The 25605-nt window shown below is 44.5% G+C and overlaps 7 protein-coding genes across 13 annotated transcripts in view; 4 read left to right on the forward strand and 3 right to left on the reverse strand.

The window, feature by feature from the left end:
• The first annotated feature begins 1227 nt into the window (after positions 1–1227).
• Positions 1228–3567, forward strand: LOC122618366 (probable ATP-dependent RNA helicase Dbp73D). The gene is made up of 3 exons (XM_043794761.1): positions 1228–1343; positions 1398–2218; positions 2280–3567. Exons 1-3 carry the CDS (start codon positions 1321–1323, stop codon positions 3497–3499), a joined length of 2064 nt encoding a protein of 687 aa, XP_043650696.1. The 5' UTR covers positions 1228–1320; the 3' UTR covers positions 3500–3567.
• Positions 3568–4070: 503 nt separating this feature from the next.
• Positions 4071–4816, forward strand: LOC122618368 (peptidoglycan-recognition protein SB1). Its single transcript, XM_043794763.1, has 2 exons — positions 4071–4175; positions 4239–4816. The coding sequence occupies exons 1-2, from the start codon at positions 4121–4123 to the stop codon at positions 4754–4756; spliced, it is 573 nt and encodes a 190-aa protein (XP_043650698.1). The 5' UTR covers positions 4071–4120; the 3' UTR covers positions 4757–4816.
• Positions 4769–5503, reverse strand: LOC122618369 (peptidoglycan-recognition protein SB2). Of its 2 annotated transcripts, none has more exons than XM_043794766.1 (2): positions 5140–5503; positions 4769–5067 (listed from the first exon to the last, which is right to left on the reverse strand). In XM_043794766.1, exons 1-2 carry the CDS (start codon positions 5501–5503, stop codon positions 4880–4882), a joined length of 552 nt encoding a protein of 183 aa, XP_043650701.1. In that variant the 3' UTR covers positions 4769–4879. The 2 variants fall into 2 exon arrangements, with proteins under 2 accessions (XP_043650701.1, XP_043650699.1); XM_043794764.1 differs by having other exon boundaries at positions 4849–5087.
• Positions 5504–5818: 315 nt separating this feature from the next.
• Positions 5819–6420, forward strand: LOC122617797. Its single transcript, XM_043793783.1, has 2 exons — positions 5819–5940; positions 6000–6420. Exons 1-2 carry the CDS (start codon positions 5932–5934, stop codon positions 6351–6353), a joined length of 363 nt encoding a protein of 120 aa, XP_043649718.1. The 5' UTR covers positions 5819–5931; the 3' UTR covers positions 6354–6420.
• Positions 6421–6767: 347 nt separating this feature from the next.
• Positions 6768–8553, reverse strand: LOC122616757. The gene is made up of 3 exons (XM_043792313.1): positions 8372–8553; positions 7197–7224; positions 6768–7136 (listed from the first exon to the last, which is right to left on the reverse strand). The coding sequence occupies exons 1-3, from the start codon at positions 8551–8553 to the stop codon at positions 6768–6770; spliced, it is 579 nt and encodes a 192-aa protein (XP_043648248.1).
• LOC122615642 (protein disabled) lies at positions 7546–19393 on the reverse strand. Of its 4 annotated transcripts, none has more exons than XM_043790664.1 (10): positions 19342–19393; positions 16595–16665; positions 15937–16533; positions 15271–15877; positions 14329–14562; positions 11098–14092; positions 10918–11027; positions 10120–10857; positions 9928–10057; positions 7546–9862 (listed from the first exon to the last, which is right to left on the reverse strand). In XM_043790664.1, exons 1-10 carry the CDS (start codon positions 19376–19378, stop codon positions 8779–8781), a joined length of 6603 nt encoding a protein of 2200 aa, XP_043646599.1. In that variant the 5' UTR covers positions 19379–19393; the 3' UTR covers positions 7546–8778. The 4 variants fall into 4 exon arrangements, with proteins under 4 accessions (XP_043646599.1, XP_043646598.1, XP_043646601.1 ...); XM_043790663.1 differs by lacking the exon at positions 19342–19393 and adding an exon at positions 17783–18465; XM_043790666.1 differs by lacking the exon at positions 14329–14562 and having other exon boundaries at positions 7547–9862; positions 11098–13861.
• Positions 19394–20751: 1358 nt separating this feature from the next.
• The window catches only part of LOC122615478 (LIM and SH3 domain protein Lasp), a 28225-nt gene continuing 23371 nt past the window's right edge, over positions 20752–25605 (forward strand). For all 3 annotated transcript variants that reach the window (XM_043790398.1, XM_043790399.1, XM_043790400.1), the window contains exon 1: positions 20752–21472. In XM_043790398.1, the coding sequence (XP_043646333.1) occupies positions 21404–21472 (69 nt within the window). In that variant the 5' untranslated portion in view covers positions 20752–21403. The remainder of the gene's footprint in view (positions 21473–25605) is intronic.

Consider the following 25605-nt stretch of genomic DNA (forward strand, 5'->3'; position numbering starts at 1 on the left):
AGTAGATTACAATGTATTTGTTGAAAATAGTTAGTTAGTTAGCAGAGGGCATATTCAAATAAACTTAAGCAGACAATCACTCGGTGAATCATGAACAAGTGAATCTACAGCCCCTGATTAACGATATTAGTATATATTTAATTTCGATTCCAGTTATTACTATTATGTTATGTAGATCCTTAGGCGCTTAACAAAATCTAAGGTTCAAGCCCCGACGACAGTGGGCCAAGTGGAACTATATATAAGTTCTGACACACGATGTGGGCGTGTCGTCCTCTGTCACAGGTGTTCAACTGCCACTGAACTGAACTGATCTGAATCGAATTGAAACGACCGTCGGCGTGATTAATGGTCTCATTTAAAAATACAAATTTACGAACGGAAATGGCAATTGGATTTTTTAAGTGTACAGTAAGACTGCTCGGAAATATTTAAAAGCACGTAAAAAATGTCGAATTTATAGCAACATTCAATCGTCTAAATATTGTCGTTTTCGCACATTATTTTTAGTGCAGCATGTAAGAAACCTTTTAAACCTGTTTTTTATATCTGATGCTTTATTTTGCATCTGACGCTCACGTGGGGACAATCTGTGGGTCAATTATGAATCACCGACTGGCATAAAAATCCCCAAAGAAACCCAAGAAGTTGGCGGCATGTTGTATACGCATCAACGCATTTCGTAAATACATACATATGTATATCTAAGGGAAACTACAAAGCCCCTTGAAAACAGGAATATGAACTAATATTGCTTCCATTTCCGTTGTCAATTATTCTGCTTGCGTCTATGGGAATATTCTTAATTATTTCAAAAAACTGGAATACGGTGTGAATAATTAATAAGATGAGAGGGAAATACGAAGAGATTTTATAGGTAACTCGGCAAAATCATCTCTCTCCCTTGCGAAATATTGCGAAAACTTTTATTTTTTGTGGTATAATTAGTAGGTAAAGTATATAATATTACCAATATGAAGAAAAAACAGAGCCATATTTTTTAAACATAAATCCTTAATAGGATTATAGGACTATATAGGATATAGGATAGGATATATAGGATATAGGACTATATTTTATTTTATATTTTTTTATATTTTAATTGCATTATTTAGATCGACCCTTCAATCTAAATCTTATTTTTTTGAATCAGCGCGCCTTTGCGCATAAGGTCACACTGCCCGATATGTAAACACTGCCTATTATCGAAGTGCCGCAGAGCCCGATATCGATGACAGGTTTTTGTAAAACGTAAACAAAGTAGCCGCAACACGTGCATTTACCTCGCTCTCGTTTAGTTTAACAAAAACAGTTATAATAATGGAATTATTTACTGTAAATAGGTAATTAAGGTTGCATTCACCACCTACACCGATTTTAATTCAACTTTACCCCAGATATACCGAAGATTTAAAGGAACAAAAAGATGGGGTCCAAGGCACCAACAACGAGGACGAAATACTGCAAAAATTGCTTAAAAAGGCTGCAAAACGCAAGAGGAAGCATGAAAACATTGAAGTTGTAGAAACACCCATCTCGGAAAAAGAAACCTCAGATGTTCAGGAAGCGGAAGCCAAGGAGGAGCAAGTGGAACAACTGGAAGAGCCCGTAGCAGTTGCTGAAGAGCCAGACGTGCCCTCCAATGAGTTTCAAGTTCTTGGCGGCGATGGTTCGGCGGCCAAGAAGAAAAAGGTTGAGATGCAGCTGCCCAATTGGCTGGCACATCCCACCATCATCGAAGGAGGAAGCCTGCAGCCGGAGGAGGAAATACCCGCCTCCGAGGCAATTGACCAGCTCGATTACCTGGAGAAGTACACATGCCAGGCTCTTAAGCAGATGAAGATAAAGCGGCTTTTCCCAGTCCAAAAGCAGGTCATCCCATGGATCCTGGAGGCACAGGCTAAGCCACCTCCCTTTCGTCCGCGAGACATTTGTGTGTCTGCTCCCACGGGCAGCGGAAAAACCCTGGCCTTTGCCATACCAATTGTCCAATTGTTGTCGCAGCGGGTGGAGTGTAAAGTGAGGGCTTTAATCGTCCTTCCTGTGGCAGAGCTGGCGCTGCAGGTTTACCGGGTCGTCAGTGCGCTGTGCAGCAAAACGGAGCTGGAGGTTTGCCTTCTATCAAAGCAGCACAAACTAGAGGATGAGCAGGAGAAGCTGGTAGAGCAGTACAAAGGAAAATACTACTCCAAGGCAGACATTGTGGTGACCACACCAGGTGAGTTGAACAACAAGAGAGGAGTTATGTAGTTCTCATTAAAAATGTATTCTTATTAAAGGTCGCTTGGTTGAACATTTGCACGCCACTAAAGGCTTCTGTCTGAAGAGTCTTAAATTTCTGGTCATTGACGAGGCCGATCGGATAATGGATGCAGTTTTTCAAAACTGGCTTTACCATCTGGACAGTCATGTAAAGGAGACCACCGATCAGCTGCTGGCCGGCACTCAAGCCCCTCTATGCTATGCAGAACTGCAATCCAGCTTCGGCAAGCAACCACATAAGCTCCTGTTCTCGGCGACGTTGTCCCAAGATCCAGAGAAGCTACAGAATCTACGACTCTTTCAGCCTCGTCTGTTCACCACCGTGCTTACCATGCCCGTGTTGAAGGATGTAACGGAAGGAGATGCGAATACCGAAGCGATCACAGATCCAGGACAATTTGTGGGCAGATACACAACGCCGGCGGAGTTAACCGAGCAGTACTGTGTGACGGAGCTGCGACTGAAGCCTCTGACTGTTTTTGCCTTGGTGGAAAAGTACCAATGGAAGCGGTTTCTGTGCTTCACTAACAGTTCGGATCAGGCCTCTAGACTCACATTCGTGCTTAGTATGCTATTTCAAAAGTATAGCACTAAAGTGTCTGAATTGTCAGGAAATCTCTCTGCTCAGCTTCGAAAGGAGAGACTTAGAGACTTTTCTGCTGGCAAAATTAACGGACTGGTCTGCTCAGATGCACTTGCGCGTGGTATCGATGTGGCAGATGTAGATGTTGTACTCTCATATGAGACACCTCGCCATATCACGACATACATTCATCGAGTGGGCCGAACGGCTCGAGCGGGAAGAAAGGGCACTGCTGTCACTTTGCTGACCGAACAGGACATGACTCTATTCAAGAAAATACTGAGCGATGCGGACAAGAGATTGGGTGAAGAAATTCACGTTTCTCCAGATATTGAGATTCAGCATGCAGTGGAATACAAGGAGGCTTTGTTCCGCCTTCGCATGAATAAGGAGAGGACCAAGAACGAGAAGGCGGCCCAAAAGAATCGAGTGGCCACCAAGGCAATGGTCCACAAAAAACAGGAGGAGACGGCCACTGTTCGTCCACTGACGTTGATGGAAAAGCTGCAAATGAAAGCCAACCAAATCTTGGTATCATCGGACAAATCCTCCGAAACACAAAATCCCAAAAGAAAGGCAGGCAAAACAAAACAGCAGCCAAAGGAAACCAAGAAACAAATCATTGCCAAGAAGCGAAAGGCCATCGAGAACTAACATGTGGGATAACTATACGGAATATGTTGTTTTATTTAGTTTACTCAAATATAATATTGTACAAAGTTTTTGTGTATAGCGTGACCGTGTGTATGGGGTCTCCCGGAGCAGCTTCTTATCTCGGGTCGCAAGTGATTCCCCAGCAGGTTCTTCACATATGTATACCCTGCGTATTTTGAGACTGTGGAGTGTAAGACATGGTGAATATGTCCGGGAATTGAACTCAAATTAACCTATTTCGAAATTATGAAGTAGAAAGACGCAATTTCCTTAATTATTTTCTTTAGACAACCAATCATTTTAATTACTTTCTTTTCGTAATGATGAGATAATCCACATTCACCTTAGAATTCGTCTGCTAATTGAACAATTGTTTAGCAATGATATCTAAACTGTTTAAGACAGCGTCACCGCTTCGTTACTTGTTGTTCATAATCAAACCATGAAATAGGTTCTTTAATATATGATTTATTTTTGATCGGTTGTTTGGTTGAGCTCTGTTCATAACGAGCCAAATCAGCTTTAAGGGGTATCTAACGCTTCGTTTCCCGTAAAAATTGAAACTCTTCTATATAAACAGCCGTGGCCGCAGAATTTTAATCAATCATCAATCTGGTAACGATGAACACATCAACGGCAATTACGTGTGTGGCTGCTTTGGTGCTCTGCTCCTTAGGTAATCAGTGAAACCTGCTCAAACCCAAACCAAGTCAGCTAATCAAGTTCTCTTCCCGCTCAGCTCTATCTGCCAATGCACTGCAGATTGAGCCCCGCAGCAGTTGGGGTGCAGCGGCTGCTCGATCCCCTTCAAGGATTTCCGGCGCCGTGGACTATGTGATCATCCATCATTCCGACAATCCCAATGGGTGCTCCACATCCGAGCAGTGCAAGCGCATGATCAAGAATATCCAGTCGGATCACAAGGGTCGCCGAAGCTTCAGCGATATTGGGTATAACTTTATAGTGGCCGGAGATGGAAAAGTGTACGAGGGTCGTGGTTTCGGGCTCCAGGGATCGCACGCCCCCAACTATAACCGCAAGAGCATCGGCATCGTCTTCATTGGCAATTTCGAACGCAACGCCCCCTCCGCCCAGATGCTCCAGAACGCCAAGGACCTGATCGAGCTGGCCAAGCAGCGGGGATACCTCAAGGATAACTACACGCTGCTCGGTCATCGGCAGACCAAGGCCACCTCCTGCCCGGGTGATGCTCTTTTCAACGAGATCAAGACGTGGCCGCACTGGAGGCAAAACTGAAAACTTGTGGGAACTTGTCATATTACTTTTGTATAATAAATATTTTTTAATTAATATGTATATACAAATTGTATTATTAGCTATGGAAAAGAGGTTTTAAGATGTATGCAAGGGACATCTGTCTCAAGTAAAGTTCCTATGGGAACTTAAGGCTTCGGCTGCCAGCGTGGCCACTTTTTGAGCTCGTTCAGAAGATGCCTTCCCGGACAAGCTGTGGCCTTCGTTTGGCAATGACCCACAAGGGAATAGTTGGGCGAAACCTGGCGGCGCTGCACGGCGATTTGGATGAGTGTCCGGGCAGCCTGCAGCATCTGCGAAGGAGGAAGTCCAGCTGAAACAGAAATATGTTACCGATGGCACAAAGTTTCAATGGGCGGACTTACTCTGGAAGTTGCCAATGAAAGCAATGCCAATGGATTGGCTATTGTAGTTGGGAGCATGCTCCCCGCGGATGCCGAAACCCAAGCCCTCGTAGATCCGACCATCGCCGCCGATCAGGAAGTTATAGCCAATATCCCTGAATTTCCTGCGCATATGATCGGCTCGAATTTGCCGGAGTGCCAACTGGCACTGATGCGCATTGAAGCAAGGAGCCGTGACAGTGTGATGGATGATAATCAGGCGAACCGGCACCATGAGCCTTGGCAATCTCGGCGAGAGTGGCACAGGACACCAGGACCTGCGGGGCACAATCTGGCCCAAGGCGAGAGTCAATCCACATAAAACGAGGGCCAACTGCAACTTCATGTTTACTTCTTGAAGTATGTGCTCTTTCGGTCGCCGATCTGCTTATATAGTCGAGCGAAATTTCTGGCCAGGAGTCCTATATTTACTCAGATGTTTTGATCAATGGGTTCGATCGGTGTATTACAGCATAATTAAACGACCTGCCTTTGTCTGGCCACGAATTCCGCTTGCGTCATCTTTGCAAAGATATTTGTATATAAATATATATAAATATATCTATCTTCCAAGCTTTGCTGGCTTCTCTTCTTTGGGAATGCAAATCTGCCCTTGGACGAGGCGGTGGCGGTGACCAAAGATGGTTGGTCACCCGTAAAAGGGTAGTTGCATTTGAAAGTCAAATCCAATCTCGGCCTGCTATAAAAGCCACTTGGGTGGGTTACGACTGGACAGTGGCCAGTGATCGAGTGGCCCAGGTAGTTACCCTCATCATGAAGATCGTGAGTACTCCTAAGGATAAATTTACCTAATAAAATACTTCAGCCTTAAAATACTCCAGGTTTTTGCTACCCTGTTGGGCTACTTGCTCCTTGGACTGGTGCTGTCCCATGCCAGCTTGGCAACTGCCGCAAATGGAGTGATTCCAACGTATCCTGCAACGTATCCAGTGCCCGCTGCTATTCCCCGCCTGGTTCCCGTGGCCACCAGCCACCAGTTTGTCACTCGAAACTGGAATCGCGTTCTCGTGCCTCCCGCCACGGTGGCCACTTATCCGAACACCTACGTTAAGTACAGCGGAGGCTATCCGGCGTATCCCGCCTACCATTATCCCTATGCCTCCACCTATCCGTACACCTATCCCTACTACTATCCCACTTATAACGTTGGATATGGCTACAAGGGTGTCTGGTGATCGAAATGTGCCACGTATATAGCCTACCTTTAATATATTGTGATAATGTTCGACACCAATAAAACTACGTTTGCAAGCCTGTGGAAATATATGACAAGTATAATCAAAAACTTATTCATGATTTTAAAGCCTCTCGGATTCAGGAAAAAATGTATAAAGTACATACATATATGTTTAAATGATTGTGCTGAAATTCGACTATACATTTTCGTTACTAATTTAATTGTAATATATATAAGTTTGCACATTTCTTATAAAGAAAAATCACTCCTGTAGGCACTGTACTTGGCACGTCGTCGAAAAAGAAAAAGTTAAGCCCAATACGGACTTGGTAATGACACAATTGTTGTGGTTAACCAACTTTTACTTTTATTTATAATTAACACAATAAGTAAGGCAGAATTTCATGAATTCCTAAAAGAAAAATGGTGCCGACACCGCAGGGGCAAGGAAACGAGGTGGCTGAATGAGTCGGGCGCCAGGCGCAGGGAATGGAGCAGCAGCCAGGATGCGGGCAGGAGCAGTCGGAGCAAAGGCGGCATTAAACTGGTTGAAGTAGTCCAAGCGCTGGCTGCTGGATACGGCCAGAGGAGATGCGCCCAAGGGGGCACTCAAAGGATTAACCAAAGGAGCGCCGGCAAAGGGACCAGCAGCATAGGCGGCTGCAAAAGGAGCAGCTGATCCTGGATAGAGTCCAAAAGGAGATGCCGAAGGAAACACCGCGGCATCCACAGCTGGCTTGGCTGCCACGCTGGCCAGCAATCCCAGGGATACAAGAACCAACTAAAGGCAGAAAACAGCGAATCTTAAGTCCTGACTGTGACTGCCGAAGTATATGCTTACCATTTGCTGCATTTCAAGGAGATTGCTGCTGTCACAAAGTCCAAAAACTGAATATGCATTGGCTTGGATCGACTCAAAGGTTTTATAGTGTTTAGGGCGTAGAAGACCACAGCTGGCCCGGCTAATTGACGCTCCAAATTGTCAAACACTTGGCTCCAAAAGCGGCCTAAATGGCAGGTGCTGGCAAGCAGCAAGCCCATTTGCATACGATCCGATATGGATATATATGTTGCGAGACATTCAAGTAATCAAGAGTCACCGGCTTGATATCGTTTTGAAACCGCACTTAAACTCTTCTTGGAATGATCTCTTTTGTCCAAATAAATGAAACCATTTTTAATATGCTTCTCACAGTTTAATTAATAGAACAAAATGATGAGACAAAAACCAATTTTTACATCCCTTACACAAAGAGACTTGACAATAACTATCGTATTCGTATAATTGCATTACATATAAGAATAGGTTCGTATGTATAATTATCGTATATTATTTAGCTGCTTGGGAGTTACTTGATCGTTCAGTTTCAGTTGCTTGTTCAGTTACGTATAAATATATAGTTATGTATAATATATAGTCAAATCATAAAACACTTAGCTGCGACATTGCCGTGGAATTAAACTAATTAGTCGTTAGTTAACTATGTAATCAACCAATCATACAAATATGCTCGTAGTATGCATAAACATAAACGTACCCTAGGAATATATGTGGTATTGTATGCTAGCACAATGGTTGCACTTTGGATAATTCGATATATGGAGTAGACGACATCTAGCATAGGCAATTAATTAGTTGCTTTCGATTTGCAGATCGATTGATGGTTTGGGGCGTGGGTTTGGGGTGAGTATTTTGTTATTTGACGAGTGGGGAGTAGCTTTAACAAACACTTGTTCTCGTTTAAGTTTTCTCTATGGCTTGGTTGGAATCGACTTCTGGATAAATCTATATATACAATCTGACTTTGCAACAGGATGTGAGCTGTGTGATGTTTTGGCTTGGGCAGAACTGGGAGTAATAGAACCTCTGCAGTCGTCTTGGGAGTGGTACGATAATACAAGTTTAAATGGCGATTGCGTTGACTAGATATATGTGGCGAATTAAATATCGTATGGTTTTTTCCTAACTCTCTCTTTTAAGACTGCTCCTCCTCCTCCCAATCCACCTGTTCCTACCACAGCACATCGTAGTCGTACACGTGCTCCGAGGACGCAATGATCAGACACTTCAGAAAATCATCTAGGGTGCGCTTGAGTTTCCACTTCTTCGGCTTCCTCAGCATCTGCTGCAGTGGCTTGGGCTTTTGGACCTTTGGCTCATGCCAGGGACTTGTGGATGTGGAGATGGATTTGCTCATCGGTTGATTCACTGGCTCCTGAAACTGCTGGACTGGCAAGTTGCAGTAAACATGGCGGTTCAAGCTCTGTCGCAGGCTGTGCAGTCGCTGCTGCTGGTAGTAGTGATTGAGATTTGCCAGGAAGGAAAAGTCCGTGTCGTTCACCACATCGATCTCCGCATAGTTGTGGTTGTCGGTGTCCGGTTCCGGTCGCTGCCCCGATGCCTTGGCAAACAGTTGGTCAAATCACATGTTTTCATCGAACTTTGCGAAGTTCGCGTCCTCGCTCCACTGGAACTTGCCGCCCTCGGCGTCATCATTGTGCTGATCCATCGCCAGTTCCTGATCCGGCGATTTGAAGAACTCGTCGTCCTCGAAGGGATCCTCCTGCTTTTTGGCAAATATGTTCACCGACTCGGATTTCTTGATGAGCTCCTGGCGCTGCTGCAGCTTGCTGGTTCGCATATTTTGCTTCCTGCTCATGGCGCCTGATCCTCCAGCTCCTGCTGTGCCAGAACTCCCTTGTTCCTTTTCAAAATCAAATGATGCCTTCGCGAAATCATCTTCGAAGGCAGCATCGTCAAACTGGGAGACCTTCACATTATCATCAAATCGCAGTTTCTGCGTAATTGGTGGTGTTGAGGTCGGCGGTGTTTCCATCTCGAACTGCTCCCGTTTCTCGCGATCCGAGAAATCATTGGAGAAGCGGAACAGGCTCTTCGATCCGCCGTTGTTTGCATTTGCCGAAACTGGACCCGCTGGCGTGGAATTGCAACTGGATGCGGTACCTGCCGGCGCTGGCGGCGGTGAGCTCTGATTGAAATCAGACTCAAATCCATCGTCGAAATTGAACTTGGAACTGGTAACTCCAGCGGAGGACTCCCCGCCACTCATCATCAGGCCACCCGGTCCGGTGCTACTGGCATTCGAACGTGGCGTGGGAGTTGGAGTTTGCTCATAACTGTCCACAAAACCGTAGTCACTGTTAACCACCACGCCTCGTGTGCGATTTTGGCCAGGAAGCTTCGCCAGCGATGGCGGCTGATGGCGTTCCATTTGCCGACGCTCGGACTCCAACATACGCTGGTGCATCTCATGTCGCCGGCGGTTCAGCCTCTCGAACTTATCCTCATCCGTTGGCGGTTCATCATCCACATAGTCCTCATCATCATCGTCGTCGTCATCGTTCCGTTGGCCTGGACAGATATAGTCATAGTTATCCCTGATGCCACGCCCATAGCCTGATCTGGACGGGGCAGAAGTACTTGCGCTGGGAGCACCGACGGTGGCTAGATCCTTGGTACTGCGGGCTCGGGTCTTCTTTCGGAATCTGCGGGTAAAAATGTGATTTTAAATAAAATATTTACGCAATTCCTTAAAGAATATCCCACAGACCTTCGCTCTTTTTCTCCATCGGAGGGTGTTTGACCCAAAGCTGCTGCTCTGCGACTCTCAGCCAGTCGCCTTTCGGTTTCAGCAGCGCTGGCTGGACGCTTCCAAGACTTCTGACCGGGCAAGGCCGGTTCTGCAATGCGTATACAATTAATACATAGGAATCGATTTGAATAAAAAACTTAAGACACATACCCTCTCCATCCCAGGGGCTGGAGCCGCTGCTTTTGCGCAATCGTTGTGGGCCCACTACGGCATTGGAAGGCAACACCACATCACCGCCTATCTGACTGGGACGCTGCAGGCTTCGTACTCCAGATCGCTGCTGGAAGTCCTGCTCCGAGTCCTGCTCGTAATCAATGTCGCCACTTATCCTGAGCTTTCCAGACGTAGTTGTGGGCTTTCGTAGGGAACGGGTCTTTATCTGTTCGCGATCACGTTCACGATCCCTCTCCCTATCCCCACGGTAATCATCGCGACTATCCAAGCTGCCATAAACATCGTTTCCACTGCCGAAACTGCGACGACGACGGGTGGCGCTCTCATAGGACTCGAGACTTTCCCGGTCGAAGGATTTGCGATCGCGGTCCCTATCCCTTTCTCTGTCATACAGATAATCACCACCACCCCTTCCTGGCTTGTATGCCAATGGGGAGCGCCCTCCACGCTCTTCGTAGACATTCTCGTAGTCAAAATCGTAGCTTGGATGAGCATAGTCCCGATACTCTCGGTCCCGATCTCGCTCTCTCTCCCTATCTCTGTGGTCTCCGCGGTATTTGCCCCTTAGTTGACCACGCTTGTCGTAAATGGGTGGTGGTGGCCCATAGCTGGATCGCTCGTAAGCAGCACGTTCGAAGGATCGGACCCGCGCCTGCTCCATCTCTTGAGGCGACCATGTGTGGTGCGCCGGGTGATGGTACCAGCTGGGAGATTCTGTAAGAACACGACTAACGTTAACGATTGGTTCAAAAATCCGATTTATGAAAAACGCACCCAGTTCAAAGTTATCCCTGCTGCGAGAGAGTCCGTGCTTGAACTTTCGCTGCTGCTGCTGCTGTTGATGTTGCTGCTGATCGCGGCGTGCAACGAATTCCGCATCGTACCTAAAATATTTAAGATATAGGGAATTATTATAATTATTACTTATATAATTATTCAAAGAAGAGGCCTTACTCGTAGTCCTCGTCACATGAGTTCATCCGCCTGGCGTGTCTCATGTAGTATCCATGCCGATCCGTGTGTTGAGGTGGTGCTTGCATTGGTGGCTGATGGGGATGAGCCATTTGAGCGGCGGCCAGCTGTCGCCGCTTCAGATACTCCGGCGTTTCATCGTCCCAGGGACTAAGATCTCGGGATGATGAGGATGTGTGCTGGCGCTCCTTCTTCGCCCAGCGACGCTGTTGCTTTGACCAGCCGTCATCCCGGGGATCCGAACTGCAAGGCGACTCTACCGTGTCCGGTTGCGAAGTGTTGGAGGCAGGAGGTGGTGGTGGCGGAAGCGTTAGCCTGGCCTTGCCCTTTGCCTTCGGGGAATCGAAAGTAGCCCAGGATTGCTTTTCCCGGTCCTTGTCGCACATCATTTGCTTGGTTGCGGTATCGATCAGTTGGGACACTGCCGACAGCTGCGAGGGCACAGGCGAAGGACCCATGCCTGGTTTCTGGAGGGGAATCGGCGATGTGCTGACATCATTGAATTGCGAGGGCGTGTGCAAGCCGGGAGCACCACGCGATGGAGCTGCTGAAGAGGTGGCAGGCGAAACTCGATCCCTTGAGTCCAGAGAGAGATTTGAAATTGCCCGATGCATGAGCTCGTCGATCTCGATGTCATCTTTCGTTCCACCGCCGGGAGCTGTTAGCACAGAGAGGAATTTCTGATCCTGTTTTGGAGGCAGAGATTGCTGCTGTTGCATATCCTCTAGAACCGGAGCAGCTGCATCCAGCTGTTGCGTGGACGTAGAAAGCTTTTCATACTGATCCTGACCGCTAACAGGCTCTGCATCCTTTTCATTGCTATCTAGGCTGCTCTCACCACCCGCATCAGCATCCTCGTCCTCGTCATCATCGCCCACTGTCAAGGCGGAGGAGGAAGGCTCTGTTGGAAAGCCCCTACTGTCAACCAAACCATGGCGATCGCGAACCAGACTCTGCACATTCTGATGATCCATAATTTGGCGTAGGTCATGATCGTCATTGAACTCATCGCTGAATTCGGGAAAGTCCTGCAACAGATCCTTTTCCTTCTCAGGTTGAGTGCCGGCTGCAATCGCTGGTTTATCAAAGAGATTCTCCACTAGGATAATGTCCCTCAGGGCTGCGTACCGATCTTTGGCCTGGGCCACCACTTCGGTGATTTTTGTGTCGATCTTGGGCGCAGGCTTGACATCTAAGGCATCAATTGGTAGCTCCGCACCCACATTGTTCACCTCCAAGCCCTCTGGAATTTCCTTGACTTGGGTCTCATCCACTAGCGGCGGTGTCAAATCGCCCATAAGATCCGTTTCCTGCTGTTGCTGCTGAAGCTCCTGGTCGATGATCTCGCGAAATACGGCGTACCGATCTGCTGATGGTACTGTGGCAACCACTGGCGATACTGTTGGCAGCGGAGTTGGAGCCTCGTTGAAGTTGGCAAAATTCGCCACAAAGGTGGAGTCCGAAGAACCCGAAGGCATAACTGGTTCGTCCTCCCCAAAAGTGTCGTCGAACTTGGCCACGAAGGAGGTCTGCTGATCAAAGTTCACCTTGAACACAGCAGCTGTGGATGCTGGCGCAGGAGCCGTATTGGCCGGCGAAGTTCTTCTTTCTTGACTGTGAACTTGACTTTTTTCACTGGACAAATATTCCGAGAGATAGGCTGTCAACTGGACCAGAGTCATGGTGCTCAGTTTGCTGGCGGGAACGTTTAGTTTGATTGCCAAGTCATCCATTCCCAGCGTGAGCAATTGGGTTAGGGTGATATCCGGAGCCAAGGCATTGCTAGTGGGAGCTACTTCCGAGGCCTGGGCCTGCGCCTGAGCTTGAGCCTGCAGAATCTCCGCTTTGTTTTCGTAGATATCCTGCGGCCTGCCTAGCGAAGCCTGCCGTTGCGGTCTCGCGCGAGCCGTTGATCCTTGACTGGGCGGCGGCAGCAATGGCGGTGGAGCTCCCAACGGAGCTAGATAATCATCCTCGGTGTGTCCGGGTTTTCGTGGTCTTCCCGGGCCCGGAAAGCAGCCATCAGAGCGACCCACACGGCGCGATGGCAATGGAATGGGTGGTGCATCAACGGAGGAAAGAGTCCTTCTGGCCGTGACATTACTGTTCAAATACTCATACCTGCCGGTAGTGGGCGGTGGAGTGGGATTTGCGGGTGACGGTCGGATGACCAGGTCGCTGAACTGCTTCTTGGGTGGCAGGGGCGGAGGTTCCGAGTACGGAGTCGAGTCTGGACGCGGCGGTGGCTCGGGAGCAGCCTCTGTTTCACTCAACGAATCGCTCTCCTGCAAGCGTCGCATGTTAACACTTGAACCAATATCCGACCCGGATTTGCCAAATGATCTGGCCTGGCCAAAAAGATGCGGCATCTTCTTGTTGCTTATACTGGAGATGACGTCTAGGGCTCCGCCGCTTGGAATAGCGGAAACAGATGCGGTTGGACGATTCCTCACCGTACTCGGGGGCTGCTGAAGCTGCAACTCCTTCTCTGGTGGCAGTTGCACCTGAAGTGGTCCATTGAATACATTTGCTTTTGGCTCCGGTGCCAAATTTGGAATCGAGGGGGCTGGAACCGCCGGCGGAGCCTCGAACTCGAAGGCATCCAGTTTGGCAAAGAGATCGCTCTCCTGGAAGGGATCTGGATCGCTCTTTTTGCGAGTGGGCGAGAACGGATCCGTATCCCTGGGCAGAAGTACAGGATCCGCCGGCGGATGGGGATTTTCCAGCGAGGTCAGCGTTGGCGGTTCTGTGGTATAATAGTGGCCGGTGGGATTAGGTGGATTAGTGACATGGCCAAGCAACAGTTTCAGCTCAGCGCTCGGGGTGATCGAATGGGAAGTAGATGTGGGTATGGAAATGGGAGCGGGAAGCGGATCGGGATTGGAATTGGGAGCAACCGTGGACAGGAGCTGTCCCAAAGTGGCGGCGGTGCTAGCGGTGGATGTTAGTGTGTTAGCCGAGTTCTGGAGCGGATTTCCTGCGGTGCAAGTGCAAACTTTAGAGAGCTGCTTACTCAATGCGATTTCTAATTGCACAGAGAAAAAAGTCTCCAAATATGATGCGCAACTCGTTCATCATGAAAAAGGAAATCATTTTTAATCGTGTTCTTAAACAAGCTAATATATTTTGAACTCAGACAAAAGTTAGTTGTTAAGTTGCGGATGATTTTTTTCTCTGTGCAAAAATGGTGTTCGAATTGCGGTTGGTTAGTACCTGCGGTGATGTTAGTAGCTGTGGTGGTGGTTGTGGAGATGGTGGTGCTATCCTCCGGAAAGAGGCCATCCGGCTGACCCAGAGAGAGACCCAAGCTGAGACCCGCCTGGCTGCCGGAGCTGAGCTCCTTGAGCAGCTTCTTCGGCGGGTTCTTCAGTTCTTGGAAGAAGTATTTCTTATCGACATACGGCCTGGTGCGTCCTGTGCCTAGCGGATCCAAGTCCGTGAACGCATCTGAACAATGGAACAGAAGGGATCAGGAAAGCGACAGGGATAACAAGCAATGAGAGCAGCTCCAAGCGGAGACTCCGAATTCGCGGGAGAAAATCTCAAAAAGGTCAGAAGAAATGGGATAAAGCTTAAAACTTCGATGAGTTCCGAAGATAACAAAACCACAAACAAAAAACCTTATTTGAAAGATATTTAGGTTAATTATTTTCTGAATAAGGTACTGGGTTAAATTTAGAATAAACACTAAACAAAAACCTTTACCAAAAACAACGTTCAAAGAAACTTAAAATGGAAATGGAAAAGCTAAGATTCGGAAAATATAGGCACATGAGACAAAATAAATACTAAAATATGATTAAGACGTTTTTTAAAAACAAAAAAATGTATGTTTGGTAATTTAAGAGTTTCTGTACACCCACATTTCTTTAACATTACCAATTATTATTTCACAGGTTTTGTATAATTACGCACAAAACAAAATTCTGTTAAAAGATTTACCCCCGAAGATTCCATTCAGTTCAATTAATTTGACCCAAGAAGACCAATTGTTCCCTTGCCGGCGGACACATCTAGTTCCACTGACCACTCCCCACACGATCACAGACAGCTCTTTTATCGCTTCAATGGAGATGACAAAGCGACCAGATTCCACACAAGACGCGAAAACTTCAATGATGAGGAGAAGGAGTAGCGAAGATCTATTCAACTCACCCAATGACAACATGATCGAGCTCTGCTCCTCATTTCCCGATGACGTACTTAAGCCGATATCAAGATCAGCAAGAGGTCCAGATCCTACAGCTACCTCCGTCAGTTGTTGGGTGGGAGTGGCCGTGGATTCGCTGGAGGCCAGCGGAGCCATGGCCAAAACTGAACCCAATCCACTGTTGCTCACCACTTTGGAGGTGTCAAATACATCATTTTGTTGGTCCAGTTCCTGCAGCCAGTTGTCATCGTCGTTATCTGCAGCATGCAGTCCTGCGGTGGCTGAGCCTTGGGAGCTACTAGTACCAGGAGGTGGCGAGAGCATAGCATCCAAACTGGTCACCGCATCAGGCGTTTTGGTAGGCGGCTTGTGCCTGTTGCGTCCGGAGTCAGGTGGCGGTGGCAGGATGCTATAGGAGGGCACATAGATAAATGAGTCTCCGAAAGGATCGTCCTCGCTGGCTGATTTCGCTAAAGATGGATGGCCAGCACCTCCAGTGCTGGTGGTGATGGGCTCGTTTGGCGTTATCCGTTCCATCTGACTGATTCCCCGCTGAAGCGAGGTTAGCTCCTGCTCTAAGTCCACCAGATCGGCCACCGACTCCGGAGAAACCTTTAAAATAGGATTAAAATAAAAAACACCTTAAAATAACATATGATTGAATAACCAACCTCTTTGGCCGCCGATCCGGATGCCTTGGCCACGTCAAGATTCACGCCCAGCCTGCTTGTTCCATTCGTGGTGCCTAGACTACTGCCCAGCAGGGTGAGGGCATGGCCGGAAGAGATTCCTCCGCTGGCTAAATCCGAGTGGCCCAGACCCATGCCGCCCAGGCCGGCGGACTTCAGCGACGACAGGGAGGCCAGCTGGCTGGAGTGGTCGTGCAGGGACTTTCCCTGGATCTGCTGGCGCGCCATCTCAATCTCCTTCTTCTTCAGCTCGAAAACTACCTGAAAGAGATCGCGCATGGCCAGCACCACCTGGCTGGCCGCCTTGTCCGTCTTGATGCCGAAGAACCGATGACCACTGTCCGGCGATCCGAAGATATAGCCAAAGGCCCTCGAATCCGTCATATCCTGGGCGATGAAGGAGATCTTATGCACTGGATGATGGTACAGGGAGTCCCCCGTTTTCTCATCCCTCAGCCGCAGCCCATCGATGGTCACATGGATGGTTATCCGCTGCTTGTGCTCTCCAGCCGCCCGGATGGCCATCTTGAGATCCTGCAGCGCCTCCTGGCACATCCGATCGCCTCGGGCCTCGCCCACCTTAAATTTGGAAAGATAACAATGTTATAAACTGACATACATCGTATTGGTGAGTTCTTACCTCCAGAATGCCGATGAGCTTTGCCTTGAACTGAACGCCATCGCCGAAAAAGCGTCCCGGATCATTGCGATCTGGAAAAAGAGGGCAAGATTCGAATGTCAGAATGGGTCTTTGTGTTTGTTAAGGTGTGTATTCGAATTATTTTTGTTTGGCGAATATGTTTTACAGAGTGCAGTGGTCACTCGTCAGTTTTGGAAGCCGTGGGACTCGGGGTGTGGCTGATTTATTTTGAGAGAACCCACTTTTGAATACTTTTTTATTTAGCACTGCAGCAAATTTTGCATACATTACAGAAATTAAAACATAAAATAAAAAAGGAGTATTTAGGAATCGGAAGTTTAGTTAAATGAAACCATCTAGCCCAAAAGTTAAACAAGAATACTTTAAAATGTGCAATATAAAATAAAATGTCAAGGCAGAGAAATTAGTCACTAGCTTATTAAAAGAAAGTCTATATCTTAAACATTTTATCTTTTTATGCATTTTTAAGGAATGTGTATAAATATGGGTTCAATGAAGTGAATTCTCTTACAAATGATTTCAAATGATTCATTTTTCAAATGTTTCCAACTCATTATGTGCTTGACTGAACAATTTGTGTTCCGCATTGGATCATCCAATACTCAAAATGATTCTTCGATGAATGCCGAATGTTTATAAAAATATAAAATATTTTCCATTTTAGAGGAAATTATTAAAGTGTTTACACAAAGCACATTTAAAAGCTTCGTTCGAAATCAGGAAGTCGTTCATGGTTTTAATTACATTTTTGCATTCTGTTTTGTTTCGTTATTGATCCGCTGGGAACTATAATATAATATATGTATGTACATTGTCCTATTAATTTTTGGATTTCCGAAGCATCTTTATTAAAATTCCTTACTGTGTACTAAAACAGTTTTTAACATCTTAAAAAGAATTAAGTTTTTTTTGAACTCCTGGTCAACTAAAGCCTTGTTTTATAAAGAACACAGATCGCAAGTTATTCTTTATACATATAAAGCTTTCTCTTATCAGCACAATCAAAAATAATTAGGCGAGCCACAATATCTTAAAGTCCAAGTTTAAAAATATTCACTGTGATCTTCGCATGTGCTGTGCCATGCATTTTGTTTGCCGTTTCCCACTGCGGAGAGACCACTGTGTTTGTTTGTGATTTGTGTATTTGCTTAGTTTGTTTTCGCTAACGTTTTGCGTAATTCGTTTCCTCTGCTGCGCCGCTGCCGCCGCCAAAGGTGCTGGCCAACGAGAGGTTGGAGGAGGCTGTGGACAACTTGGCCACCAGGGATTTGACCATGTTTCGCCCGGCCCGAAGTCTCAGTGGGTACTGCTCCTGCTCATTTTATTGGGAAAACGCTGGCTGGAAAAGCTCTGGAACTCTGGAACTCTAGTCACCGAAGTGTCAACAAAATCACTGTCGCATTCCGGGCCTCTCTGTTGTGTGTATGTGTGTTGACATTTCCACTGGAACGCGGACGAGGAGAAGGGGTGATGGTGGAGGGGGCACACAATGGAAGACCAACAATACATAAATTCCACAATGATTTTTCGCGACGCTATAGATTTAATTAAATTCTAGCGGAGAACGATGCGCGATCATGGAATGAATAAAAGCGAATGAGAGCGTGGAAACGCTTACGATGCTGACGCTCTCACTGTGTCTCTCTTTTTCGACTGGACTGGATTGTCGCAGTTTGTTCAATTGAAATAACAAACAAAAACACACACACACTTTCAGGTACTCGCGTGTGCACACGGATTTCACTCTATTATTTAGTGATTTTCGTGGCGAAAATAAAGTACAGAAAACGCGGAGCTCTCTCGGCCATTGTTGATCTTTTTTGGGAAAACTGCAACACCTGCGACGCCGGCGCAGCAGCTGCTATTCGATTGACAGATGCTGTCCGAGTCTCTTATCGATAGGCCGTGTCTAGCGGTGAATCAAAGGATCGATCAATTTCATATATCGGAATTTAAAAACCAATTTCGGCAAGAAATTACACTAAACCCGTCTAGATCTTACTTAATGGTGAGGCATTTACTTTGTCGGTGCTGATAAGCATGGATAGATTTACAAGTTAACAATAGGAAGGGCTATAGTCGAATTACGCAGATAAAAAAGTGCGAGGAAGGTGCAGAAATGGAGGTAACCAAGTTGACTAACAAAATATGTACCGCCTAGAATTTTTATCTAGACGGTAAATATCTTGTCAGTTTCCAAAATTTTTCTGGCCAAAATCCAATTGCTTCAAGTCAGAAAATTAATACACTGATTTACATAGATGAACGAAATTTAATTTTTAATTATATTTAAAAGTTTTTAGTTTTATCTGAAGACTAGACAACACATATGTGGCTTGATATATGGTACTGTCAAAGGCGACATAATATTTTTTAACAGGAACACTTGTTTTTTAAACAAATTTGTCTTTTATGTAGTCACTTTTACTTTAAGGACTTCAAAGAATGGATGTCTGTGTTCAAAACTGTGTTAGCCAAATTCAATGTTCTAACTCAAAGTGCGAGTTGAAAGACATGAATACAAATACAAATTTTATTCATAGATATATGTCCTGTTATTTAAAAAAGTGTGAACTGCGTTTTAGCTGTTGGTTTCATTAAACTTTAAAGAACTTGCGTTTTAAAAATGATATTCTAGTAAATACCACACTATCACACAAGAAAAAGAACTTATGTATTTATAGGTGAGAAAAGGTCAATGTTATGATGTTATTTGTATCACTTACATTTACAAGGACTCGTTTTCTTGCGCAGCGTCTGCATTTTGCTCAGAAAAAGCTGATTGGCATTCGTGTAGTAATTCCTTTGGCCGCGTATAATGTTGCGAATAATGATTGAGCCTTATGGAGCTTGAATTATTAATGATTTGTTAGATATCCTTCGTTGTTTTATTGCTAAGTGCTTCTTGCGATTTGTTTACACTTGTTTCGCTGTTCGCGTCTTCTGTCCTTTTCGCACTCCCCCACTTCCTTTCTGTCAGCGTTTTGTTGTTGCTATTGTGCCAGTCGGTCGATAGAACACACCGGCATTTGTCTCACTCACACTTGCACGCGCTCACACGCACACGGCACGGATTATCGATTTTCCAACGGGGGCATCTGTGTGCGTGTTTACTTCCACTTTGCCTACTTTAGGGCGTTGTGGGGGGTGGGAAAGGGATGTAGCTACGCCTCTCATTATGCAGCAGTAAACTATGTAATTTCTATGAACAGCTTTTCGTTGTATGATCCTTTTCCGTTTAAATATTGCACAACACTCGCAGCTTTCTTTGTCTGGCGAGGAAAAAAGTAAAGCACAAAGAAATTGGAGTCCACTCGACCCTTTTCAACTCTTTTGGCAGATATTTACACACAGATTTTAATGTTCTCCCGGCTTTGCATGTATTTAACCTTTGTTTTAGGCCAATTTTCATGGGTTTTTAGCCTAATTTCGGTCCTACGTCCTGGGAGCAGCAGGATATGGACACACACCGAAAATTCGATAGTAAAACTCCAAGGATTCGGGGGTGGTGGGTCAACTGCCGCGGGCACCCTGTGTGACAGCCGGTACTGAGGCTATCGGTCTATCGATTATAGCCGATAGGTCTTTGCTCACACTTGCTGTAAATAACAATTAACTATTTCACAAGTTATTGACTTTTATGTTTAAATATGTTTAGCCATTAGTCTAAAAAAGTGTTTAATGAATTGAAACTAATAAAATAAATTTCTCACTTCAACTGTGAGACATTTAGAGTTATATTAAAAATTGATATACAAAGATTTGATAACGATGATATAATAATAAATAATAATATTTTTATGCACAAAAACTACATGAATCTAATATTAAATTCCGTGCTTATAAATTTAGATAAAAAAAGAGTACATTTTTTACAAGAATTACATTTTTTAAATTCCTTTTAAAGTAAAGATTTAAATTGTCGATTTTATCCGTTGCAATACGAGTATTAGTTCTTTGTTGTAAAATTTGTTGGCGTATTCAGCAATCTACGCAATGGTCGCACTCCAAAGCAAATTCTCCACGAAACAGTGGCGCCAGTGCGGCCAAAACGGGAACCAAAAACATAGCAAGACATCGAAAAATATTGCACCACAACCCCGCAACGGTCACTTTGCTCGCAGTCTGCTGCGGTCACTCTATTCGAACGGAACGGAATATTTATCGCGGATTGTCGCGTTATTTCGTTTGTGTCGCGCCTCAATCAAACTCACCTTAAAAATTAACACTCAAATAATAGATTACGAATTCTGTGCGGTGTTATCAGAAACAGCGGCATTAATTCGTTACCAACGCCTACGCCAGTCGCTCTTCCTCTTTTTCCACTGCGCGCGTCGCTTATTTTTACCTGCAGCGCAGTCGCGACAGCTGAAAATTAACAAAACGAAGAGAATAAGTGCAAATTGGTTCACAAAAATACAACAAAAAGTCGATGCGATCGATCGTCAGTTGTTTTATATATCAACAACAACAAAGCAAACCAGTTATTAGATGTTTTTGTGAATAGTGTAAATCAAATTCTCGGCTCATACCTGTACACACAACAAATACATTCCCGTAGTTCCTATTCAGATCCGATCAGGTTCTCCGACTCGCAGATCACAAGAAAATATGCAAAATTAAGCCGAGAGGAGCGTAAATTCGTGAGGAAATCGTGGAGTGCGAACAGTGTCATCAAAACGGGGAAAATAAAAATAGTTAACAGTAATATCCTGTTGTGTAAATAAAAGGCTTATACATACACACACAGTCGCAAAAGTAACAAACAAAGGAGGAAAAAGCGGCAAGATGAATAAAACCTGTGCCCGTTGCCAAAAGGTGGTTTACCCCATCGAGGAGCTCAAGTGTCTGGACAAAGTGAGTTATATTCGCTATATCCAACTTATTCATCCTATTCAGATTCTATAATTTTCGTGGTGGCTCCTTTTTCCGTTTTAAGCCGCTCTTTCGTGCACTTGTTGCGGGCGCTAGAGCGAGACGGCTAGCTGGCACATGGCCGTGGGTTCTGCTCTCCCGCTTCCTCCCATAATTTTATCCCTTTCCCCATTGATCATGCGTGCCTTTTTTTTATTTATGTTGCTCTGCTTCTTCGGTGTTTATTATCCTATGCTTAATAACCGCAAAAGTTGTTTGGCTGCCTTTCCATTCGCTTCGCGGAATTCAAATATTTACTCGAAAATAACGGCGCAGCTTCGCGCGTCTATATGTGGGTGTAATGACACTATTGCACTGAGGAAAACTACAATATCTTCCATAAAAGGTTTACATATTGACCGACCAAAACTGGGTGTTGACGTTACGTTTGTACATAAGAACATCAGTTTGCTTCAAATTTAATCACGCTTGTCAAAAGTACAAATTAGGAAAGAGATCTCATAATTTTAATTATATTATTGTTAATTTCTTCAAAAAGCTCCAGATAAATGTATGTATTTTTTAGAAACAAGTTATTATTTTATGTGTCTATAAAATAATGTAATATAATATCTATTATTCCCAACCGGTTAACTCTAAATTGAACCATCTTTCCATATCCAATGATCGTGGCAACTGATCAGTGTATTGAATTTATGCTCAGTGTAGTGGTGCGCGGGTGGCGACAACAACAGAAATTACTGTTCACATTTTCGCCAACTCAGGAAATTTCTACAATTGCTTTTAATTTACGTTTGCCGCCGCCGCTTCCGCTGGCAGAATTTTCGGGCTCCCTCTCTAATTATATCGTGGCCGCTCTTTCCCGCAGCGGCGCTTGTTGCATTTCATTTATTGCGATCTTGGGTCTTTTTCGCACTGCTTTTTTGGCTGCAGCTGCTTTTGCTGCTGCTGTTGTTGTTGTCTTTCGAAAAAGCAACAAAAGCAAATCCGTTGACCGACCTTGAGCGCATATTTTCGAGACTTGAGACCAGTTTTTTTTTACTGCGTTCTCCACACACACACACTTAAGCCGAAATCTGACACAGTGGTACTCGCGAAATTAGCAGCTGGCAAAATGAAAAGATTTTACCTTTTAAGGGAGTGCTGATAAGATTATCACAATTCTATTTTCGTTTAAAAGTTTGTTTGACAAAACATTTAAATGTTTATTGCCTAACAACAAAATGTACTCATATAAAAAACCTAAAAATAAAATGATTATTTTTTTACTCATAATTCGTAATAACTTCCTGTCAGTCGAATTTTCCAGGAAATTTTAAGCAAAGTTTTTGGCTTTCATGCAAATCGTTTAGCTTAACGCTCCAATTATAGGAATTGGACATTCTGAGGAATTGCAGGATATGACAAATAATATTTAAAATAAAATTCAGTGCCCTTTTTAAGCTTTCTCTTAATAGGACTCATTTGTTTTCTTAAGAATATAAAGGATATAAAATTGTTGATATTGGATTATGTAAGTTTATCCATTTCGTTTGTAGTTGTGCAATCAACTGAATGCTTTCGGTTTAACAAGGAAAAGTGTACAATTAGCGCTCGCACATTTTAAACTATAAATATGCTTAATACATATTTGTACTATATATTTGCAATTAGTGTTTCAACTAAAACGCTAAACACAGCTGTAGGTGCACGCAAAGTGGGGCTTTCGTTTCTCATGTTCAGTGCCCATGGGCTTATTGGTTTACGCTTAATCCAGTTTATTTAAGCGAACTTTTGTTTGCCTCTAAGTCTGAGGCTTTTCCTTGTTGTAGTTCCATTTTATTTTCGCCCTTGGCGGCTGGTTGTCAGTCTGTGTTTACGTTTTGAGGGCCTGTGTTGTTGTTTCGACGAAATTTGGAAGCTGATAACGCTGCAATCGAGCCAAACATTTACATTACGAATCGCTTGGCTCGGTTTCGGTTTCCCCCTTTGAATCGAATTGAATCCATCAACGAATTCCGATTGCCAATCAGCTTCGAGTATCAGCAGCGTTGAAACGTGTCAATCCGAAAACCCCCTTTTTCCGCACATGAAACTAATACCCCTTCTCCACCAAGCACATCCTAATTATAGTCTCGTCTCCCCAGAGTTTCTTCTTTCCCTCCAGAGTCAGCAGTTTCGATTCTAATTATAGACAATGTAGTAATGAAGACTATTTTAAAGTCACAAGACAGACGCACTGAAGTCGGTTATAAAACATTTATGTATGTGCGTCTGCGTGTGTTTTTCGCCTAATGGAAATGCTGAAACTTGTAAACACGGCGTTTGATGGGACGAGGGGGTGGGAGAGATGAGGGGGGTTGGCCCAAAGTTTAAGGAGTATAAGTTTACCTTTACATTAAATTGCGTTAGTTCACTTGTGTAGTTTCGTGTTTAACTTGCGGCTGCCTTCTGTTGCCGGGTGTGTCTGCGATTGCGAAGCAATTTAAATGCATGCATTTCACAACAGACTTTAAAGTTGAGCAATAGATCGCCTTACATATGAGGTCAGAGGCTTGACAAAATAAATGATTGCTATGCAGAGGGGATCAATCATCTTTTCATTTTGCCAGCTGAGCGCATTACTAATTGGGGAATTTTTCTTTAATGATTGGAAGGGGTACTGTAGTTCGTAGAAAACAGGAAATGGTAAAATAATTTTTGTGGAACTTCGTTTGATAATAAATTATATTTTTTTTATGTTTATAACGGAACCGTAATCAAGTGAGTTTAGCTACTTTATCTAGATTTTACCAGTTACCAAATTATTATTATTATTTCTCCCAACCCAATAAGCACTGTACCTACAATTTATGGCAATACAATAACCCTGACTAATAAAAACCTATGAGATCAGAAGCCAAGCTCAAACTATTGTTTTTTGACGTTCAAGTCCAGTTTGATTACGCAATGGTTGTGTGATTGTTTTCCACCATTAAAACCGAACAATAGTATTACTTTGTTGAAGGGAGCTACTATACTATAAATGTTTCACTGAATCACAGTAACCTAAACAGCGATAGAATTATAGGGACTTTTCAGCAAGATTTTCCTTGGCTGCTATCTGCACGTGACACATCCTGATATAGAAATCGATACTCGTGACAGCAATAAACGGCTATTTTATACCAATTATCTCTTATTTCCTTCCACCTCACATAGATATATGCGCATACATACATAGACGCAAGCACTAAGAGAGATTGGCACGCGAATTCGTTTGAAGAAATGCCTTTTTAAATGTGCCGTTAAAGTTTTGCGGCTTTATGCGGCGCATTGCTGCCGGCGCTTTGTTAATCGATTTTTGATACGAGCAAAAAAATTAAAAACCAAACGATTCGGAATGGAGAAGTCAACTCGACTGCTAGCCCATAAAGTTGGGCCTCTGAAGCCGTGCCTATATCCTCTGTGGCTGTCGCTTCTGTTGCCAATTTCATTTATCTCTCAGCTTTATATTTTCCTTCCTGCCTTATATTGCAGTTGTAGAAGGAAGGGTATACTGGAATACGGAGAAATGATGTGGGACTCATTAAAATCAAAGATATCATAGATATGAGTGCACACCTATCTAAAAAGCCAAATCGATGTATTTAAATAACTGTGAATTCTTCGTATTTTTTATCTAGCTTAAAATACTTTGTAGTATGGGCAGCAAATACCTAAACATTATTCTAAACTTTCTTTCTTGTACCAGAGAAAGCTAAATTTCGCAGATATAGAGTATCTTTAAGTTGCAATCCCATCCTACGACATTACCAATAGTAGTCATTGTTGCATTTGGGCTTTATTTTGCACGAAATATGTGAGTTTGACTTTTTGCTTTGCGCTTTGTTTGGCTTTGGCCTGACTTTTCGAGCTGTTTTCGATGTTTTTACATCTTTTTTCAGAGTCAGAGCCACGACGAACGATTATTTCATGCTCGCAAGGAAAGTAAATGACCTCTTTGTTGTCATGTTGTCATGGGAAGTTGGGGGGATCGAGAAAGAGAGCTGCTCTGTGGCTCTATGGCTTTGGGCATAGCTATAGGAACGTGCCAGTTTTGGCCAGCCTTTCCTGGCCAATTTCGCAGAGCACGAATCGAGCGGCGAAAGAGGAAA

This window comes from Drosophila teissieri, chromosome 3L (genome assembly GCF_016746235.2).
Source record: "Drosophila teissieri strain GT53w chromosome 3L, Prin_Dtei_1.1, whole genome shotgun sequence".
NCBI lineage: Eukaryota > Metazoa > Arthropoda > Insecta > Diptera > Drosophilidae > Drosophila > Drosophila teissieri.

What these genes read in the sequence shown, in the direction of transcription:
- LOC122618368 (XM_043794763.1), top strand. Translation starts at nt 4,121, where the DNA reads ATGAACACATCAACGGCAATTACGTGTGTGGCTGCTTTGGTGCTCTGC. An exon ending in TTTGGTGCTCTGCTCCTTAG is followed by an intron (nt 4,176 to 4,238) that starts GTAATCAGTGAA and finishes CTTCCCGCTCAG; the next exon opens with CTCTATCTGCCAATGCACTG.
- LOC122618369 (XM_043794766.1), bottom strand. Translation starts at nt 5,503, where the DNA reads ATGAAGTTGCAGTTGGCCCTCGTTTTATGTGGATTGACTCTCGCCTTG. An exon ending in TTTCATTGGCAACTTCCAGA is followed by an intron (nt 5,068 to 5,139) that starts GTAAGTCCGCCC and finishes CCTCCTTCGCAG; the next exon opens with ATGCTGCAGGCTGCCCGGAC.
- LOC122615642 (XM_043790663.1), bottom strand. Translation starts at nt 17,891, where the DNA reads ATGGTCAAATCCCTGGTGGCCAAGTTGTCCACAGCCTCCTCCAACCTC. An exon ending in AGCTCATCGGCATTCTGGAG is followed by an intron (nt 16,534 to 16,594) that starts GTAAGAACTCAC and finishes TCCAAATTTAAG; the next exon opens with GTGGGCGAGGCCCGAGGCGA. An exon ending in CAGCCCCTGGGATGGAGAGG is followed by an intron (nt 10,058 to 10,119) that starts GTATGTGTCTTA and finishes TACGCATTGCAG; the next exon opens with AACCGGCCTTGCCCGGTCAG.
- LOC122616757 (XM_043792313.1), bottom strand. Translation starts at nt 8,553, where the DNA reads ATGAGCAAATCCATCTCCACATCCACAAGTCCCTGGCATGAGCCAAAG. An exon ending in TACGACTACGATGTGCTGTG is followed by an intron (nt 7,225 to 8,371) that starts GTAGGAACAGGT and finishes ACTTTGTGACAG; the next exon opens with CAGCAATCTCCTTGAAATGC. An exon ending in TCCTTGAAATGCAGCAAATG is followed by an intron (nt 7,137 to 7,196) that starts GTAAGCATATAC and finishes TTCTGCCTTTAG; the next exon opens with TTGGTTCTTGTATCCCTGGG.
- LOC122618366 (XM_043794761.1), top strand. Translation starts at nt 1,321, where the DNA reads ATGGAATTATTTACTGTAAATAG. An exon ending in GAATTATTTACTGTAAATAG is followed by an intron (nt 1,344 to 1,397) that starts GTAATTAAGGTT and finishes ACTTTACCCCAG; the next exon opens with ATATACCGAAGATTTAAAGG. An exon ending in CATTGTGGTGACCACACCAG is followed by an intron (nt 2,219 to 2,279) that starts GTGAGTTGAACA and finishes TTCTTATTAAAG; the next exon opens with GTCGCTTGGTTGAACATTTG.